This window comes from Falco naumanni, chromosome 1, assembly GCF_017639655.2.
Source record: "Falco naumanni isolate bFalNau1 chromosome 1, bFalNau1.pat, whole genome shotgun sequence".
In the NCBI taxonomy this organism is placed as follows: domain Eukaryota; kingdom Metazoa; phylum Chordata; class Aves; order Falconiformes; family Falconidae; genus Falco; species Falco naumanni.
In genome coordinates, this window is record NC_054054.1 from 111,212,800 (window position 1) to 111,234,848 (window position 22,049).

At 38.1% G+C, this 22,049-nt stretch overlaps 1 protein-coding gene across 6 annotated transcripts in view; it reads right to left on the reverse strand.

Moving 5' to 3' along the window:
- SYNRG (synergin gamma) overlaps positions 1–22,049 on the reverse strand; it is a 43,477-nt gene that overhangs the window by 16,469 nt on the left and 4,959 nt on the right. For 2 of the 6 annotated variants that reach the window (XM_040578008.1, XM_040578000.1), the window contains exons 3-15: positions 20,721–20,839; positions 18,628–18,758; positions 18,187–18,292; positions 17,456–17,567; positions 16,007–16,306; positions 15,052–15,276; positions 12,516–12,593; positions 11,603–11,799; positions 10,476–10,724; positions 9,507–9,643; positions 6,918–7,036; positions 6,691–6,753; positions 3,263–4,213 (exon numbers count right to left, since the gene is read on the reverse strand). In XM_040578008.1, the coding sequence (XP_040433942.1) occupies positions 3,263–4,213; positions 6,691–6,753; positions 6,918–7,036; positions 9,507–9,643; positions 10,476–10,724; positions 11,603–11,799; positions 12,516–12,593; positions 15,052–15,276; positions 16,007–16,306; positions 17,456–17,567; positions 18,187–18,292; positions 18,628–18,758; positions 20,721–20,839 (2,787 nt within the window). Of the gene's footprint in view, positions 1–3,262; positions 4,214–6,690; positions 6,754–6,917; positions 7,037–9,506; positions 9,644–10,475; positions 10,725–11,602; positions 11,800–12,515; positions 12,594–15,051; positions 15,277–16,006; positions 16,307–17,455; positions 17,568–18,186; positions 18,293–18,627; positions 18,759–20,223; positions 20,319–20,720; positions 20,840–22,049 lie in introns of those variants that run through there. The other 4 variants (XM_040578035.1, XM_040578031.1, XM_040578017.1 and 1 more) reach the window with 3 other exon arrangements.

The window sequence follows — 22,049 nt, forward strand, 5'->3', positions numbered from 1 at the left end:
AAATTGTTAGTGGCCCAGGATTTGGAGGAATTCAAAGTGGCATAATTATGTGACACAAATTTGCAGCTGTCATTCATGTTTGAAAGTTTCAGTATTTAGAAAGGCAGGACTTCCCAAACAGAAAAAGGAATCAGGGCCCTTTACTTTGGGGCACTGATTAACTCACTCTAGATTGGCTAAATAAATACCAGAATATTGTTTAATGGGCTCCTACTCATAAAGGCCTAGATAGTGACACATTTTCCAGTTGGTCCCCTTCACAAAGGTGTATCATAACCTTGGCTGGCAGCAGGGAAGTCCAGATGAGCAGACAACAGCACAGACAGTGTCATTTCTGTCTTCAGCCTGAACTACCACCATACCAACTCACAGAAACACCCCTGCCATCCACACATTTCCGCTATTCAACCCCTCTCAAAAAGTGCTCTGTTGAAAAATATTATTTAGCCTGATACAGAAAGCGTCAGAAGCGCACAGGGAGCGAGGTTAAAGTGTTTGAAGAGGAGAAAGAGGCTCACTCACACGCTGCTCTGCAAGAGAAAGGCACTCGCCAGCTCTAAGGGGATACTATAACTTTAAACTTTGTATTTTTCAGGAAAAAGACATACATTGCTGGTTTGCAACAAATCACACACATCCCCACGTTTTCAAAATATGCCAAGATAATATTTATTAACACAGCAGGACTTACAGATCACAAAAGATAGTGATACATAGGAGCTCATAAGGGCGTTATCAGAATAAAGCATGCAGGTCAATACTTGCAGAAGAGAGATATCAAAGCAGATCTGAGAAGGCACATTCACACAGGAAATGTTTAGTTGAAATTAGACATTAGAAAAGCAGCAAAAAACCTGAAGTTGATTAAAATATACAGAGATCTCCAATAATGCCAAAGAAAAAGGTACTTTACAGATTTGTCAGTGCAGCAAATGGATAACCCTTTGAGAATACCCAGGAGAGGGTATGCTCTCGCTGCAACGTTCAGCAGGACGCGGAACAAATTAGGTTCATATAACATGACTAGGTGCTAATTAAAATGCTTTCGTCTTGGACTGAAACATAAATTTGGTTTAAAAGAAGCAGCCTGGTTGAAACTAACAGCATGCAGCCAGTGCTCAAAGGGTTATACGAAGTAAATGCAAGAGAAATCAGGCAACATTAGTATAATCTACCTTCCACACAAAGAATTATAGCAAAGTTTAAAGAGGCCGTATCCCCTTTGGAGAGAGCAAAACTGAAAACCTTTCTTCCCTTAGAGATCAAAGTCCGTTGTATGGGAAGCAACTTAACAATTTCTTTCTAATTCCCAGTGTAAAGCAACCTACCTGCCCATACCTGGAAGCTATGGAACATGAAATCTCAGTAGCCAAAGGACAAAGACCTCTGCATCAGTATGTCAGAAAAGTCAAATCATTTATCAGCACCTCTGTCCCGCTGCTGTTTCACTGGAGATGTTACACAGTGCTTACAAACATACAGTTCCCAATGATTAGTCTCCCATTTCTCAGCAGTGAGGATGACAAAGGGATACTGTCCCTTTTTGACATTAGATTTACAGATCGAAGAAAATTAAGAGAAAAAAAATCTGCTTTTTAACTTTATGTAAACTGAAAAAATTGGCTTGAACATCGGCAGTTCATAGTTTGAAATGCATCAAACACACATAAAGGAACACATGAGAACAGAAGTATTCGTAACAAATCATCCAGAGCACGCTTCGCTACGAAATGCAAACAGAGTTAAATGGAGTAAGACTCTCCCTGTGGAAAAACACCTAGCTTGGCACCATAGGAGAATACAGGCTTGTTTAAGTTTAATAAAAATAGCTTCTAATTAATACTTCAGAGTTCAAAAGTTTAGCAACAAGCACATGATCGGCTAACCCCTTTAAACAAACCAAAAAAGTCTTTCCTGCCACAAATGGCAATTATTAATCACTGATTTCTGTGGCAAAAGCTCACATCCTGTAGAAGAGCTACTTAGGTCAAACTACCACCAAAAGAGGCTAGAAAAATATTAGGAAAAAGTGCTTTCAAAACCAAAATAAACATTCAAGAATACACTGTAGGTGCTACGTTTTGACAGCTCACTCAACTTGGAGTTTTACCAAGCAGTAATATGAAAATTAAATGTCTTTGCTAATAAATTATTCCTGATAGTTTTTACCCTGTTATAGAGTATCTTCCATGTCAAAGTTGCCAACTTACTTCTCTCCCCTACTTAAAAATATTGTATAATGCAAAATTACAGTACTGTGTATTTTCTCTACCCTTATCTGCAAAAATGGAAGAAATATTTCATATGGAAATAACCAATTCTTGCAGTAACAGCTTTTACATTTACAGTTTGTATGCTCTCCCCTGCTCAGAAAAGCCTTTGACTGCATAATACTTGTCGCTAGAACACAGTAATGGTTCCTGTATTGTTGAAGGCCACAGAACATTTAACTACATCTTATCTTCCTATGTACACATGAAAAGAAAAAGCAGGACACTTGGGAAATTTGTTTTATGATATGTGATCAGATCAGAGATGGTCAATTCACTCTCTCAGGAATACTTTCATGAAGGGAAATTAAAGAAGGTGAAAACTCGACAGGGATAAAGTAAAAGTCCCATGGTTCTAAATTTAGGTCCAGGAGTTACCAATCATGAGACTAGCATTTACAGGCCCTTTGCACAACTATTCCAATGAGGGTTTGAAGTCTAAAAGTGTATGCAATACTTCTACTTGCAGTCCTGCAAAATACTGGCTACACATATTAAGCCCCACCGTAACAGGAATATACTACTGTTGTTGATTAGACAGCTTTTCATTAACAGCATAAATTAGTGTTCTGCCTACCCTTTTAGAAGCACAGAGCGGGTTAAGTCCCCAAGCCAAATGCTTTGTTGAAACCAAGAGATTAAAGTGAGACTCTCTGCCATTCGTCTTGCTAATATGAATGGAATGACATTGTTTGCATTAGAAAATTTTCCACTCGAATCCCTTACGTGACAGTAGCTAACAGGTACCAGTAATATGTTGTTGTCAAATCTCAAAAATAAACTGGCATGGAGTTCAAACTGTTCAATCTATTTATAGTCTTCTAAGACAAAAAATAAACACTGCCCTGCTAAGGGGCTGTTGGCTAGCGGGGACAGAGATTTAGAAGTCTTTCACTACTGAAAGACTAGTGCATAATACTGTAATTAGCACACAGAAGAACACTGACATCTCCACCACCTACGTTACCAGAGCAATCTAACCAGTTCCTCACCTGCTGCTGGTGGATGCTGGCCACTAACTGTTGGCAAATCCAAAGAGCTATCAGACATGACATGCTTAAGATCTCCTCCCACATCAGCCAGTTTCATGTCAAACTGAACAGACAACGCGTCTTCAGAATCCTCCTTGCCGACACTGCTGCCACCAATAGAAGGGAGATCCAGAGACTTCACCGAAGCAGAGTCTTCTTTGGCCTGCTTGAAAGCTGCAACTTTGTCCACCAGGGACTTCTCTGCGCTGTTGCACGTGGAAGAAAACTTGCTGGAGTGAAAGTCAGCAAAATCATCATCACTCTTCACTAAAGAAAGCGTGTTGTCCTTTGCCTCCTCAAAGCCTGCTCCAGAGCCTTCCAGAGAAAGCTGTTTGAAGATATCGTATTTGGTGGGCGTTGCAGCGGTGGCAGAACTCTGCCCACTCTTCACTGTGCCAGCAGATGAGCCAGACTGAGGAACGGGACCGGCCTCTAGCTTAAGTGCATTGTATTTGTCATCTGTTTTTTGTTCGGAAAATCCACTGCTATTGTTGAAAGCCATAAAATCTGCAAAGTCATCTTGTCCACTGGCTGATGCGCAATTAGAAAATTCCCCAAAAAGGTTGAACTCTCCAAAGTCATCAGCTAAGCTTGAACTTTTGCTGGGTGCTGGTTGGGCAGTGGTAGTTGGAAGGGGTGGTGGAGGAAAGGAGCCTGATTTTGATGCATTAAATGCAGGTGGAAAGGATGGCTGCTTGTTTTCTCCGGTAGAGGAAAAGAGATCCAAGTCTGCTAGATTCAAAGAGGTCTTTGCTTGTGTTTGCTGTTTTGGCTGAACGGGCAAAGAAGGGAAGGATGTAGGGAAAGTTTTGTCTTTTGTAGGTGGCTCTAACGGTGAGATACTGTCAGCGGTTTTAAAATCTGTGAAACCATCATCGGTTCCTGCGGGCTTGAATTCTGCAAGGTTATCTCCTGAGAATAAAAACAATTAAAAAAACCCTATAATAAGACACTGCAGCGACAACAAATACATCATGCTCACACCATGCAAGCAAGCAAATTATTTCATGCAATGTCAGAAGTTTTTATGCAAACTATTTAAATTAAGACCTCAGGATGCATGTAGAACTGCAAACTCAACTTCTATGAACCACACAAGTTTCAAGGTCAGCAATTCCACTAGTCATTCCAGCAAACACTTAAGTCTTCCTCAAAGTCGTATTAAATTCCCTTTACACCAAGTTAATATCAGAACACACCACAACCAATAGATTCAAAAGGCGATCAGCACTGTCTTATGCAGCTTCCACATAAGTTCCTTTTCCCACCTCGTCCTTCTATTTACCAAGTGGTGAAATGTAAGCTTGAATTTCACTTATATCAATATATTACTTGCTTTAGCACAGAAGCAATTCTTCCCCTCCCTCCCTTTGAAATATTGCCCAAATACAGTTTGTTATGGGGCGTCAGCAGAGGGTTGAGACCAAAGCAACCATGACAAGCTGAAAGGGGAACACAGGAGAGACCAAGCAGGCCTGCCTGGTGGCTGAAGGTACTTGTGAAAAAAGCACACGTGAAAGGCAGACAGCCGACACGCCTGTCCAGCTGAGCATAATGGGGAATCCAACGGGTGAAGACACAAACACCCAAACAGAAAAGAATGCAAGGCGGTGATCCTAACGTGTTGTTTTAGAACATTTTTAAACTCTCATTTTAATCTATCGTGTTTTCCTTCTGCCAGATTCACCTAAACATACCATAGTGTTAAGTGATCAGAATGTCAGTAAATGCAATATAGATTAGACATTTTCTAGCTTCTGCTAAGACCAATTCCAGTTTTACTAAGAAGCTTGGAGACAGACTTTCATATGAAAGTGAGCATGATTAATCATAAGATGTGCACATCTCTAGTTCAGCTACCTTCTGAATGGAACATTGTGCTATGTAAGGATTATAATTTAAACCTGATTAAACATTAGGTAACAATGTTTTCATTGAACTTACATTAAACACTGTGGTGTACTAATTTTATAAGTTTCTTCATGTTCATATACAATTATTTTTTTTTATAAAGCAATTTCTTTTGAACATGAAAAATGTTGTTTAACCCATTCACCAGCATGTATGTACTTGTTTATTATTACTACTTGTAATTTTGAAGTATTGATGCATACTTTAAGACCTGTCCAATAAACAGATTTTGTTCTATTTTAGAAGTACACCATTAACATTTAATTCTTAAGCTACCACAGTGTTATACCTGAAATTAGTTTAACCAAGATTTAAAAGGATACTCTTTGTAATAACAGTAAAGGACCATAACTGTACCTGACATATCCTTCCATTCTCTGTCCCCTCCAATTCACTTGGCCCAGCAACAATACAAATATTTATAAAATTGCTATTCACAGATCAAAACTAAAATATCACAGCAAACTAAACTTACTGATGAATTGCAAACTTTTCCATTAGAAATGTAAGCTGGTGAAAGGGTTAAGAGTGGTCAGACCTGGACAGCAGGCAAATACAGTAATTTTCTATATTTTAGAACATGTACAGAATGAGATAAAATGTTGTTATTTCATTTCATTGCATGCATTTAATCCTGAAGAGGTATGGAGCATGAGAACCTCACAAAACATTACAGGAGTTTCAGAAACTCAGTGTTTGAAAAAAAAATTCCATCTTTGAAAAATAAGGAGTAGCAGTGAACTCAGGTAAGCAGTTTTATCCTAGAATCTAAAGTTGTTTTCTGATAATGAAACAAAATGCTGGGTATGGCATAAATCTGTGGAAGTCAGGTTAAGTTAGTAATCTGTTTATGTTCTGATCTGTCTACTGATAATATATGAAAGCTAGTAGAGTTTGAGAGTTTTTCCCCATCCGATTAAAAAGATGAGATTACCGCTTATATTGCATAAATGAGTTAGACATAGATGGTTCTGGAAAAGGCTTAGGGAGACTGTGCTTTTGTAATTACAGACATTGTACCTCAGATGCCATCTAGTTTTTACTTTTCCCAAACAAAAACAGTTAAACCCAAATTTCAAAATAAGTGATCAGATTTCTTCTTAGAGCACCAAAGACCATGAAAAGTTTAAATACTGCCCTAACAACAGAAAAAAGTTGTGATTTTGTCCAGAAGCATCTTATTCTTCTAAGAATATATGATTCCTGACTTAAATGAACAAATTCCAACCAAATCATTATTTCAAAATAAAACTGAGAAGCACCCAGAAGAGATGCCAATCTTCTACAAATGTAATTTGTAGATTGTTCCAATAGTATGTTGCACTATTTTTTCAGGATACTTCCTGCTAAGTTGTTTAGAGAAGCAGAATCACCATTGCTCTAGAATTATAGCAATGGAAATTCTGCAGCTTACAGAGAACTGCTAAAAAAATAAAATGAAAATATGTTAAAACAGCTCCAAAAAGCATACCACTTACCTAAGTATTTGCTCTCTGATGGTTGTTCCAATTTACGGAAAGCACTATACTTGTCTCCACAATCTAGTGAATATAAGAAATACATATACATAAAGATGTTATGAATTTATATAGTAAATGTCACATTGTCATAATTGCTCTGAATTTTAAATATTAATATATCTTATCAATGCCAAAACCAAGATATACAAAATATTACAATAAATAGTTCATATTTTTCCTTTTACCTCCAAAAGTAGCTGTATTTTCAGAAGGCTTCTCAGCTGCAATTCCTTTAAACACAGCATACTTATCAGTTGATGAGAGTGTCTTATTACCTGGGAGTGGCATTAGTAAAGAAGGAACACTAAAAACAAAAGAGATAAAAGCAAAGTTCCTTAATTCATCCATAAGAAACCTACTTTTCCAGTTTTTATTTAAAGGACCGTCTTTTTATGACTACACAATTTGAATCACTAAACCTAAGTTTGTACACTAAAGAGTGCTTAATCAAGAACCTGATGTAAATGGCCTCAATATCTATTAAGAATAAGAGCATGTAAACAGGCAGCTGGCTAACTGATGGGTGAATTCAGACTCTCTCTCACCTGATTATATTTCTTTAGGTCAGAAGTCAGTTCTCGCCATTCTTGATTTTAATTTGTACCAAAACATTAACAAAACATTCTAGAACTTTACACCACAGGAATTCTTAGCCCAGGAGAGAATAAGCACACAGACATGCCCCAGGAATCACTGCTGTTTAATTTATCGCTTTGCCCAGGGCAGCGTAAGGACAAGTCTCCCTAATAGAACTGGATATAATAAAGAGTTAAAACTGCATGAGGTTTTGCCAGCTCCATACTTTCAGCTTATTTACTTCTAATTACATTTCATTACATATTGTAAAATTAGGAGAATAAAGTGGAACCACTGTTCAAAAGGAAGGAAAGGATAACTTTGAATTTCTGTCAGTACAAATCAGCAAGTTTAGGTAGCTATCTAATCAGCAAAATAAGGATTAGTCCACAATTACACAAGCAAATCTTTTTGCACATAAACACACTCTATTTTATATAGTAAAACTGCCATAATAACCTAACACCATGTTAGCAACTGCTGTAAGATTTAGAAGACATTCTGTGAGAATTTTGCCTGCCCTCCACACAAGCCCCCTTATCAGACCTTGGCAGCTCTACAGAACAACATCCTTTACATATGAATGATGCATTTTACTTCTAGTTTATGTCATTCAATACTATGCACATTGAAAATGTGAATGAATTTCTATGGCGTTCTTCGGCCTGAAGCAAGAATCTTTCCAGAGCCATTTAAATCTCCTTATCAGCAGGCTACAAGCAACATGCAAACCTAGCACTTGCACACACCTGCTAATGATGGTCTGCGATGTCAAAAAAATATAGCTTATGGTAATATAATTAAATTTCACATCACTGCAAAACAGGCTATTAGATATGCAATCTTGGCAAATGTAATGGTTAATCATCTGTACTCTACAGATGGCTTTTTTTAAAATAAAGCTCCATAAGCAATTAGATTATAGCTCATTGTAACATTCTGTTCAAAACCAAATGCTTTTACAACTGAATAAAGAGAATTGCTGCAGTGAAAAAGAAACATTGTTTTTTAAATATTTTTTTTATGATCCCCTACTTCCCACTGTGGAATTTACAAACAGCGTTTCTGTTAAGACTTTCAGTAACAGAACAGCTTTAATTGTGAAATGACATCTAACACAAATTAAGATATACTTAATATAGAGCATCTTCAGATATGTGTAGCACTCTGACATCAGCAAAATTAAATTTCTTACGTAGAATGCTGTTAGGCAGGGTGTAACAGAACACTTTGTTTTAGTATCCCTATTTGACGTCACTGCTGAGGAAGCAACTGGTAATCACTCTTATCTGGAAAGTGTGAGTACTGTTTGCAACTAAGAACAGTCAGTTCAATACACAGCAAATTTGTATGTCTACTACAATTAGACACCTGGGAGGTACATAAACGTTTGCCATGTGCAGTAAAAGGAAACAACACTGAAATTTTGTAGTCACAGAACTTTGAAAGATTAATTGTAAACTCTCAGGGGGAGTAAACATGCTTACTTATTTTGTTATACAAAATCTGCCTGATCCAGAATTACATTTTGGCACTCTCCCAATGAAAAGCCAAAATCACTGAAGTCTGAATGAGATTTCAATTGAGATTTATAGTCAATTATCCCAAGTTTAAGCACTGGCCAGAGAAATGATAGAAATAACAAAACCCCTGCCCAGTGGAGTTCTCAGTCATTTAAGAGTATGATGTTGTGCACTTTACATGAATTTTGCGGTCCATATTCAGGACCTGAAGAAAGAAACCATTTGCTAACAGCAGGGTCTATCGTCTCCAACAGACATGGGGTCGTATTTTTAATGGAAGCACACAGCACTAAATGCAGAACTCCTGCTCCAGTGTATTTTTTCTGAATAGCTTTATGTAAGTTATTTGCCCGAATGCACAGTATGAAGTAACTTTCAATTGTCTGTGTAGTATAAACACTTGAAAACCTACCTCCATACCTTGTAAATGCAATTTACCCCAGCATGATGACTAGAATGCTAAAGAATGGCCAACCACCTATGGCACACCAAATGTCATTTTTTAATTCAGAAAGCCTAATTGTGGTTGTAACAACCTTCAAAAGAAACTGTCAGAGTAGAAATCAGGTGACAGAAGAAAATTACAGGACAGAAAGCAACCCACAAAAAAGGAAAACATTTCATTTCTTAAAAGAGTTCTAAAATACTGAAGGGTGGAAATCAAAGATGTGCTACCTGCTCCGGTGCTGTGAACTGGCTGCTTTGGAGGAGCCAGCTACATCCCCTTGGAAATCAGTGAAAGAGTCATCTAGTGAGCCAGACTTTGAAGCATCCTGAAACTCCTGGAAGTCATCATCTTCTGGTTTTACTACCTGAATTACAAACAACATGTAAATTGCTACACTGTTGACTTTTCAAATTGTCATACAGCATGAAAGCAGTTCAGAGTAGCATGACTGACTTAAGAGCAGGGGAAAAAAAAAAGCAAAAGAAGGAAAAAAACTTTCAACATTAGCATGCAAAATTTGCATGGTCAGTGTTTCCACTTCACACAACTCAAAACATGCACAAGGTGTACAGGATTACAAGTAGTATGCATGAAGAACAGGTGAATAAGGAACTGTACTCCTTTCACATTAAATGTGTTGTTGATCACAGCCATGTAATCTTTTAATACAGGACAAATGTTAATAATTTAAATCAATCAATAATTTAAAATCAATACACACAGCAAAAGCATCAGAATTATTATTTTCCAAAGAAAGATGAACCACACTTGCAAGCGGCAAAATTTATCCCCCACATGATTTACAGTGTTGTAAACCAACGGTTTTCATAGTTCTCAGTTGCTCCTGAAAACTCTTAACTTATTTTACCAGCTAACAGTCTGTTGTGTAGCTTAACCTAAAATTCCATTTAACATGCATTAAAAAATCCTAACTACAAGTAAATCCTCTTTCAATGCAGTTAATTTGTAATGGAGAACACTTTTGTGCCTCTTCTAATGCCACCAGAAAGAAACAGAAAAAAATAGAATAACATCCTTAGTGGCATGACTTCAGGTTTACAGATGCCACACGCTAGATTTCAGCTCCATTTTTTGCTGTTTACTTAAAGTCTGTTGTCACTACGTAGCTGTGAGAGTCAGGCTAATTCTCTTTCCAGGACAAGGGAGAATTTGCCGTGCAACAAGAGCAAGCTAACCTGACTGGGTGGGTAGGATGGCACGAATCCTCCTGAAGGCTGTGCTGCAGCTCCGCCCGCCGGTGCCGTGATGTTCATCCCCATCACAGCTGGCCCGATGCTCAGAGGCATGGAGACCGGCGGTGCGGAGGGAATCAGAGGCTGCTGGCTCACTGAGGCAGGCAGTGGCATTGGAAATCCAGTTAAAGTAGGAACGGGGGCAGCTGGAAACTGATTTAACACATCAGGACTCACGGCAGGTATTCCTCTCTGCAAAGGCAGAAAAGCAAAGACAACCATACACACGTGTACATCATCAAAAAGGCACACTGCATTCTCAATTCCAGCTTCTAGCTTGTATTATTGAAATCAGGAAGGAGCAGGACATTGGTCAAACCTCAAGTAAACCTTCCAAATCAAAACATGCTATCAGGAGCCTGTGTAAGCCAATCATATTCAACACCCTGACTGCCAGAGTTACACAGAGGGTAATGATACCCCCCTGAGTGGGCAGGGGCATCTGCCAGCATTCATGTTTGGCTTTTAGTAAGCCAATCCACTAAGCACTGGCAAGCACTGCTATGCTGTACCTTGTGCGTGCTGTATCATCTTTCCTACACACCACTCCAACAATGTACCTCTGCTTCAATCTCTGTCATTCAAGATATTCTTGCCTTAGTTTTCATTCAGGGCTGTTATTTAGAAATAAACTGCTAAGAGATGACACTACACTGACAAAAAATGTAAGCCTAAAATTAACACTCCACTAGTTCAGGAGAGAGGTAGCAAGTCTAGCTATTTGCAGACTAAGGGATACAGAAACTACATAGTTTGAGGAAAACAGACACATATACAACAGAAGAAAACCAGACAGTATTTTACACTAGAAATATGTACACAAGTGTTTGGTAGGTATGTCTAACAACTACCCTCAACTGACACTACAGAAAGGAGTAACTGAAATGTAAGTGCAGGGGATGAAATTATAATCTCACTGAAGTTACAAGGGGAGTTTCTCCTCTGGACTTCAACAGAAGTAGTGTTTTCCTCCAGGTGTGGTATACCAGCCACTGATGCTAACACACAACCCATGGCAGACTAGTCAAGCAAACCGCCATTCTGCACTATCTCCTAAGCCTTAGTCATACCTGAGTTACTGCTATCATAGCCAGGACAGCGTAGAGCTCTTCTTTTGTGAGCTTCCCAGGGGTGGTACGGTTGGCTAAAGCCCATATCTGTCCAAGGGTCTCTCTGGGCAATCCAGACGACATCAGTATGGGATAGAGTTTAGCTGTATCTATTCCAGTAGGAGTCAAAGTGGTTTCTAAAATTTTCTTATACAACTCTGTTGTGAAGGAGTCAGTGTTAGACAGTGACAACTGCTGTTTTCAAGTGAATTTAAGACTGCTTTTCTATTTTGTCTCAAACTCGACATTATATCAAATTAGTAACATTCAAAGCGTAAAGTAAGGCAACAGCATTCCAGCATTGTATTGAATCATGTTTTATCTAAACGTGTTATTGGATGGTCTTTACAGACAGTTTAAAACAAGCAAAAAGATATTTTGTATAAAATAGACTTAGTGCTCCATTTCAAAGCATGTTTCTTTAATGAAATTTCAGGATAACCCATACAAAAATATAGTTATAACAGCTTTATGTATTTAAACCTCAGTGTAATCAATGTTTACCACAGTATTTCATTTTCCTTTTACTGTGTCATTTGCATATCTAAGATAAATAGCCTTAAGAAGTGAGCCTGCTTAATTACAAGCCATGCCAAAAACCAGACTACCCATGAAAGCAGTATTATCAGCAACACAACCTCTACTAGCATAATCTGCTGTCATAACAAATTCTAGATTAAACATTTGATGTGCTTGAATAAAACCCTTACTTCTTCAAATGCAGATAAAGCCACCATAAATATGTATTGTATCAAAGATATAGGATGCATCTGATGACTGAAGAGCAATGCTTTGATCAATAAGTGGCAACATAAGCACACGTACATTCACACCTGACATTGCACACTTGGCTAAATGCCACTTTCTTGTTTACCTGGGACCAAGCTGTCATTGTAAATCCAAGGAGGCATCATTTGCTGAATTGGGTCCTGTGAAGGGAATACTCCAACTCCTAAATGTATTCCATTAAGAAAGACAGTTGTATTAGGGTATACAGAGACAGCGTATAAAGACTCTAAACACTAGATCATAGCTGGTCAGTACCATTTAGCATTTCAGGCAAAGATTTCAGATAGGAATCACTGTGCTCAGAGGAAAAACGGCTACTGCAGGAATATGTATTTCAAAATAGTAACTAGAATGATTTGACAGTAACAGCAAGAATATAGTTATATACATAATGAAATAAGGAACTCCTCATTTGCCTCCTTCTAGTTGTACAGAAGCTCAAGTCTCACTGTCTCAAAGTTTCAAAGCAGCAGTTCTGTGCCATATCAAATTTAGTCCTTCCATCAACTACATGTTATTAGGGCTACTTGTGGAATAAATAAATTCATACCTACCGTAAGAACCACATCCTTCCACCAGAACATTCTTACTAGGTAAATCCACAAACAGCCTATTAGACTGAATCTCAGCAAGATGTTATGCCATGTTCACAAAAATGTACCCATTGCCCCATTGCTCCTAGTCTTAAAGTCCAGAAGACATCATAGCTGCCTTCCCTGCTACAGGCTTTCATAACAGGATCTGCCACACTTTACTCCCTGTGAACTGATTATTTCCTTCTCCATTGTGTGCACTCTTCCCCTCAGTCTCATGGTTTTACTTCCTATCTAGTCTCCCTGAGCAGATTTCATGCTCAACTTGGAGCTCTGACAAAAATCAGAATCATTTCAGACTTCATTGTCTTTGCCGTGCCCTTGCATCTCCTCATCTTCCACATGGATTCTCTCCTGACAGCAGTCTAATTTCTAATCATCCCACAATTCCAAGTACATTTTAATATAAGCAATTCCTTCCATTTCACCAGTCAAGTAAAGCAAATTTGCTACTTCCTCCAGCCTCATTATTCTTCACCTTTAACCACCCTTCCATACACTTCTGCAGCCTAGTAATTCTTGCTTCTCACCCTCAAATCTGATAAAATTCAGACCCTTAAAAATCAAATAATATGAGAAGTGAAAAGGAATTCTCAGCCATATTTAGTTGATAGATAGGAGAGCCTGACTCAAAACTTTGATAATACCCAGGTGACTAGGGGTCTGCCATTTTTCAGCATCATCACTTGACTACTAAACTGTTCCTCAGAAAGTACTTCAGCTCATCTTTCAAAGCACCCTTAACAACATTTGGAACTATTCTTAACTATTGTTCTTCTACATAATCGCTTCCAGCACTACCTTCATCTGCAGGCTGTATTTAAACTCGCTCTGTCTCATACTCTTAGATGATGGTAGTTTCCATCCACGCTCTGTGCCTTCCCTCCACCTTTTTTTTTTTAAAATCAGGCATCAGATTCCGTTGGATTTGTACAAAATGAACAATGAAATTGACTGAACTATGAATAAATGAACAGCTCCTATTTCATACTGTATAGTCTTTAAAGTTAAGTCACTTTTAGCAATTTACCATGTATTACAAAGCCCCTCCGCTTATTAAAAATGTCCATTCAGGCCATTTAATTTCATCCAATAATGTTTTTTAAATATATTGGATAAGAAAACATTTGAAAGCAACATATCCAACATATCCAATGGCTGAGGAGAGGAACACATAAGTTTATTAATAAAGTTATGGTTCTTCTAGGAAAGAAATAACTGCTTGAGAAAGTGCCCAATTAAATTATCTACAGATAAGACCTTTCTCCTTTTCGTCTCCTCTCACACACACACACCCGCCACCATAAAGCGAGATTACACAAAGGGCTACATGTATTTCTATCACACTTGACTACAGTGGAGCCCACAGCTCACGTAACCCTCAAGTACAACATCAGAGCACTATCAAGGTGCGCCAGAGCCCTTGCATCTATTTTGATTGGAACAAACCCAAACAGTCAATAGTCAGGTTTAATAAAATCCAAATGGGAACTAAAGCTTGCTTAAAGTTTTCATCTAGTCCAGCTTTTGAAATTTTGATCCCTAAAGCACAGATAGTTTTAGACGTAACACGACTGGCAAATTGTCTGGGAAACAAGTATTAACTAGCTAAGAGTTTTAACCTAACAAGATTTTATCCCCTCAAAGTTAAAAGATGAAAACCCACCATGACATTTGACCATCTTTAGTGATGTTTCCTTAAATAATTTAAAAAATTAAATAAATCTTTAGAGAGCACATAATTTTTTTTCTTTTTCACCCAAGAAAAAGGACAGTATTTTAAAACAGAAGACCTGATTAAACAAACATGTTAAAAGTGATTACAGCAATAAATGCAAGTGGAAAAAGTTCAGAGCAAAATTGTAGTTGTTATACTTTTAGCGAGGAGCAGGAGGCACTTACATATTATTCAAGCAGGCGTTCAGAGCAAAATTACGCAGGATTTGCCTTAGAATTAGTGTACAGAGTGTTAGCATTCAAGCAGCATCTTATTAGATTTAAATTCTGTCAAATGTTTCATTTGCTCACCACACTCTTCAACTGCTATGTTTTGTTCTGAAGCCTTGTGCACCTCAGCAGCAGTGATACCACTTTCATGTCCACCTATAACATCCCAGTCATTGATGGTTAGACTGGGATGAACTTGGCTTGCAGCCGAGGCTTTGTGCCCAACTTCGGATGTTTTAAGTTTGGTTTGCTCTTGTTCAGATTCATTTGAGCCATTATCTAAGAGTTTCTCCTCCAAGGAAGAGCCTGAATAAACAGCAGGAGGAATTATTTATGTTTTGTTATTAACCATCCAGATCACAATTCCGCACTTGCAAAGGAAAAGTATTATTGGTACCACTGATGAGTTATCAAGATGAATATCCATCCCAGCTCAAACCAATAGCACCACCTTGCTCAAACACTTTGATAGCTTGGTTCTGCCCTCTACTTACCACACATACACAGCAAATTCAACAAACAAAAAGCAACAAGTAGGAGGAGGAATACATGAAACTATTTTCTGTCTTAGAATTACCGTTGCATAATCATCTAGGCATCAGTAGCAGAAGTGTCCAATATCTACTTACATCTGCAAAATTCTTCACGTTAATCTCAACACCACCCATTTAGCCTCCAAGACAGGAAGCATGTAAGTGCTCCACATTAGCATAATAGTTATTTTTTCATACCACTATCCCAACTGTATCTTTTTTTACTTATGAAGATGCTAACACACAAGACTTAATTCACTGGATATCAGCCCTATGCATATTTAGCAATCTTTGGATCCACACGTGACTTGTTTTTATGCTACAGTTCTAAGAGATGGAAGAAGGGGACTTAAATCATCTTTTCCCATGGATCAGCAGGTTTCTACTTAATTGCCTATATAGTATTCTGCCAACTAGACTAACAAAAAGCCCAACAAAATAAGTAAAGACTGTGTAGCTCTATGACAGATGGTGACATGTAAAAAAAGATACTTTAGAGTTACCTGTTTTATGGATATTGGGTGAAGATGCAGAGGTAGGAAAATAAGGAACCTGCCCAGTTGTACCATGCAGGATGGGTAACACTGGAGTCTGGGCTGGAGGGAGAGGTTGGACCACAGCCTTTTCTGAAAGCAGTTGCCCAGCCTCAGTAGCAGAATGGTAAGGCTGAAAAGGCTGAGAGGTGGGTTGAGGCACCAGTTTAGGGATTTCAACAGGCCCTTGTATAAAGTCACTAAATTCTTCATCATTGAGAAAAGCAGAGTGGGAAACAGATACAGCAGAATGGGATGATGTGGGATGATCTGTAAAATGGAATGAACATACAATGCAAAGTGATGAGGAAAAAGGTTCGTGGATGGAAAGGGAGCAAAAGGGGCAAATATTAGGTATACATATCCAATGGGTGAGGGGAAACAGCACAGGATGCATTATTTGACAGAGATGTGAAGAGTTATTTTTGCCAAGCTAACAAACACATAAGGTAAAACTGAGCAGCCACTTCCAACCATGCATCTTCTCTCCCAGATTTTTATGATGTAAACACTTTGAAACTTGGTTCTTAACACCAGCTATGAAAGTATTCTGTTTGTTTTAAACAGATTGGGTCAAAACAAATCAAGAGGTAATATTTCAAACTGAACATAAAGGAGGTCTGCACAGGGGACATTCTCCCTCAAAGGAATGTTTTAGCCTCAGAAACTCAATAATATATCAAAGATACAAAAGAAACGTCTACTCATTTAGACACTGCTTGAACCCTTCCATAGTTACCCATTTTAACAAAACTGACACAAGACAGGCTAATCTACAGACAATGGGAAATTGTCAGAAACCACCTGTAACTTCAAAATTATCAAGGAGCACATCCACAGTGGATATAATGATTTTGTACAGGAAAAAGCTTGTCTAGAAAAGCTTTGTTTCAGGCTAGACACAGAACTATACTACAACCCACAGGAAATCTTTAGTAGTAATTGTTACAAATCTAGTAATTACTGAGAAGACATCACAGAAGGCTTCGGTTTGACCATGCCCAGGTAATGGTACACAAGTAGATTGTTTCAGTACCCTGAAGTCATTACATAATGTTTTGCTCGTTCTTAGCACTTGTATAGCACTCCTCAGCTTCAAAAGCACTCTGCAAAACATTAATTAATGCTTTGACTAGAAAAGAATAAACATATTATCAATTTCCACAGTATTCCACGTTACGCACATTAAGCTTTCTTCTAAAGATTTCAAGTCTTCTAATAAAAGCTAATATTTAATATTTCACCTACATAATGTGATCAAGCAAACAGTTGCTAAAATGACACTTTATTTTACAAAACAGTTAATATGCACGCTTTGTGCAACCAAATAAAAATACTTCTTGGAATTAGTTCCCCCTGCTGAGGATTTCAAACATTAAGAGTTTTATTTTCAGTTGGAAGATGAGAAAAATAACAAACCTGGCTTTTTTGGATGTGATGCTGGTGTTGGGTGCATTTTAGCATCTCTAGAAAAACCATCTAAATTTCCTTTAATGGCTTCCAAAGCGTCATCCCTGCTTTTTTCACCTGTCTGAAACATCACAGAACACATTTTGAAAAATTCACAGAACAGCTCAGTTTTCTTTCAATATCCACAATCCTTCAATACAAAAGTTAGCAATGCCTGCTGTCAGACTGAACCCTTTTTCTCCAGCAGTGCCCTCCTGAGGTATATCAACAATAACTCCCATATTTAGAAAGCATTTATTTTGCAGACTGCACTATAACAGTGTTTCCTCAGTCTTTAGACAAAGCTTTATGCACAAGAACAACATATAAACCTTATTCAGGTATTTGTATTCTTGCAGATAAGAGCCTTGGAGATCACTGCAAGTGTCCAAAGTTTTGGACACAGTTAACATATGAGCAACCACACATTCTCCATTCTAGAAGCTCAATCTGTTTCCAAATGTTACACCCCAGGCTGGTTTATTTTTAAAAGCTGATTTAGTTTTCAACACCAGACTTTGTTTACATTACACCAAGAGCGTGTAAAGGACTGATTATTCCAGATGCTTTTCAAGATGTAATGTACCGTCTCATGTAAGCTCCTCACTTACTTTCTTGTTGAAAGAGACCAGCCCATTAAAAGCCATTAAAAATATATATATATGAGGAAGGAAACAGCCCGCTTATTATTTAGGACATACCTTAGGTTTCACACTGCTTAGGAGTCTCAGCTTTTGTTTCTGCTCTTCAAACTGGCGCCGTTTTCTTTCTTCTTCTAAGAATTTTTGCTGGTGCTCAAACCTCTTCCTGAAGCAAAATGATTAAAAAATAAATAAATCTGAAAATAGTTTTTCATTACAATTTTCATGGCAAGCTTCTGCTTGATTTTTCCATTTCTTCTGTCTCAAATTCAGATGGCTTTGTGCACACATTTCTACTTCTCAGAGCTGTATGACAGCCACTACTAACTTCATAGATGGCCTTCAAATGCAATGGAATGATCTCAACAATATTCTATACTCCTAAATGGACTACTTTTCTAGAGAAATTATCAACAGTTTTGCTGCATGGACCACTCCTCCAAAGTACATCTCCCCCTTAAAAAAGAAGAATTTCCCAAGAGTCAGTAAAGTGTCACTTACTGTTGCTCCTCTGCAAACTGCTTCTGCATGTCAGGGGTGTACTGTGGGGCTGCTGGACGCATTCCCAAGAAAGAAGCCTGCCCCATATAAGGCATTCCGGTCGCTGGCATCGGCCCTAAGGGCATGCCACCCTAAAACAATAAATAAATTAAAAAATACAAGTCCAAGATTATTTTTTTCCATAGAAGAAGCCAAAACACTGGCAATTACATCCTGCCAAATTGCAAACTAGGCAGATCTGATAAAATGAGGAATGTCAAGATCAGTGGGACGAGCAGTGTCTGAGCACAGACTTGCTGCTACAGAACAAAGCACTGGGTGTTCAGTAGATGGCACTCTTCCCTCTCAATAATCAGTTACAATTCTTAAAAGTATTTTAGAAGACAGGATGGTCTTCCAGTCAAACGCAAAAAATCAGGACCAGATTGATACAACCTACCTCAAAAGCAGGATGATTACAGGCATCCTACAGTGCTACACATGGCTCAGTATCATGCTTTTGGGTTTTTCTTCGTTTCTTTGTCTCCTGTTCTAAGCAGTTGTATAATACTCTTAAATTCCTTGCTGGAGGTGCACGCTCCTAACCAACAATGGATGCTGGCAAAATGTGGTCTAGTCATTTTGCAAACATAGCTTATCCAGGGGTCCAAGGGAGGCAGGTAGTATATGACAACAGCCAAGAGGCAACTTGTCTAAATAAACTGCATCTGTATCAGAAACATTTGCTAAGAAATATATTCTGGTAGTTATAGCAGGAAAACTTGCCTGAACATAGAAAGGGCCAGAAAATAATCTACTTTTCTCAACATTCATTTTGCATTTGGTATCAGAACACGTAGGGAGAGAACAAAAATTGTTATTATTTTTAGACAAGCACTCATAAAAACATCTTCCTCTATAAATTTTACAAAATTAATCCAATAAATTCCAGGTGGGGGTGGGAAGGGAATGTAAGGAGATGGCAAGACACAATAAATTCAATTTGTCACATAGCAATTTGGCTACAAAGCCATGCCAAAACATTAAATTTCAGCAAAGTGCAAACTTGTACATAAGCACATATGGTGCTAAATAGAAAACAAAAGATTAAAAGAGAAAAAACATAGTATTAGCTACTCATATTTCATTCTTATTCCTCAATTAGCAACAGCAGGGTTAAAGTTACTTTAGGCATTAGGCAAGAATGAGAATGAGAACGAAACACAGGAAGTAGGACAAATGGGAAAACCAGTCATGTAAGAAAATACAGTGCATTTAAGAGATTCCTTGCTCCCTAAGAACGTATTTAAAAAGGAAGTTTATGAATTGCCAGCTACACTCAGGTAACTTAATTCTATTAACTCCAGCATTTGAGTTACAAAGAGATAAAATAATTCAGTGAATTGGTCATGATCAATCAGACTGTGTACACAGTCACTTTTTATAAGCTTATAAAGGTCTAATTTAAAATACTACACAATATGCCACCTTAATGGTAAGTACATAAAACTAAAGCAAAAGAAGAAAATGCATGAAGCAAAATTTTAAAAACACAGCAAAGGTATGTTGTGGGAGCTTTGAATTATAGTTACTTAACAACTTAATACTATTACTAACCACACTTTGGAGTAGGTGGCATCTGGTAGCTTTTCAACATCTTGCTGATCCTCTCGTTTCCTTCCCTGTTCAGAGACCATGCCTCTCTTATCGCACTTTGGTGTCGTAACACGTATAATGAAATGAAAGTTCAGGTTCTGACATCTTTGAGTGGGCTATAACATCCAAGTTACTTTAAATATTTCTGATGCTGTCCTTGCACTACACCCTCATTTCTCTCTACTCTACAACAGTGAGTAACATATGCCAAACTCCCCCGCTCACTCCATCCAGATCCCAGTGAAACGTGTAGAATTCTTTAAATTATCAGAAGTACCTTCAAAAAGAATACTACAAGATATGATGCCACACTATGGACTAATACCCACAGTTCAGCTTTCAGCCAGGTTCCACCCTCTTACCCCCACTGCAGTTGTGAGAGGACTATGGTTCTTGTCTGAAAGGTGGCAGCTAATGCCAAGGTATCTCATCTCTGTCCACATTTCATTGCCACACACCTGCATGGTCATGGGTCCAGGAGGCATCTGAGAACCGTAATTCATTCCCATCATGCCTGGCATATTGGACTGCATGACAGGAACCATTGGAAATCCTTGCTGTTGCATAGGAATCATCCCTACAATGAAACATTAAACAATGTAAGTTCCCAGTTAGTGATGAAGCTTTCCGCACCACCCACAACCCCCTTTTTCTTTACTAAACCAGCAAAGAAAAGGAAAAAAACTCTCAGTCTTGCTGGGCTGTTTAAAAAATAAAAAATATGCTACATTACAGGCAGCCACAGAATTTCCTTAGTTTAGATATCAGTCAGCCTAAGGGAAGAAATGTTATCATGCCTTCCCGATAACTAAGCTGATTAATTCTCCTACTTGTCCTAAGGATCCTCTGTGGGTTTCTTCCCGTACCATTTTTGAAAGGGTCATTTCCAATTAACAAGATTTAATTAACCAGGTTGACTGGTGCTGATAATCATCTGTTTCTCTTGAAAGGGAAAACTTCCAGACTGGCAGCTTTTGAAGGTAAGTCTTGGGAAATAAACTCATCATTTCACAACACAACTTCACATTCTGATCTGGCTGGATAACCCGTTTGTAGGCTAATTAGCCCACTATATATATTAAATGGCTAAAATACAAGTCAGTAAAAGCTAAACATCAACAAAATTGGAGAAATCAAGTTGGAATGTATTAATTCACTGAATAAAGCCAAATGGATCATATTTCAGTATTTTCGTATCTCATATTTTGCTGTCTTTGGAGGCATACACTAACACATGTTCATTACCAGCACACCACGAGATAATTATAACTGTGCATAACTGAACATCGCATGCAAAAACACCCCAGGAGGGAAAAGACACAGTCAGGAGTAATCCATAAATCAGTCCCTGAGATTTTTTTGTAAGAAAAGTCTCCACTTTCCCTACAAGTTCTCTCTGTATTTTCCATTAATTAAACAAAGAGCACTGCAGCAGGAATGAGAACAAAGGTAATTTAAGGCTGAGGCTCTCCTATTGTATTAATACTTTCCACTCAGGTTGTGACTCTTGTCCCAGGGTCTTGCTGTGCTTTGTAAATATTTACCAGGTCTTGCAACACCCACACAATATGGGTATACACAGCTGGTAGATGAAGCATAAAGAGGTTAAATACCACACTCAAAATAACACAAAAATCTTAAAGGCAAATTCAGGTTAAAAATGGAGGTGTATTTTTCCTAGACCTAATCTAGCATTCTGGTAACACTGCTCCTTTAACAATGCATAGAAAGTTTTATAGAGTTGCAGGAGTCAGCTTACCAGTACCGAATTCAAAGGGAAAAACAGC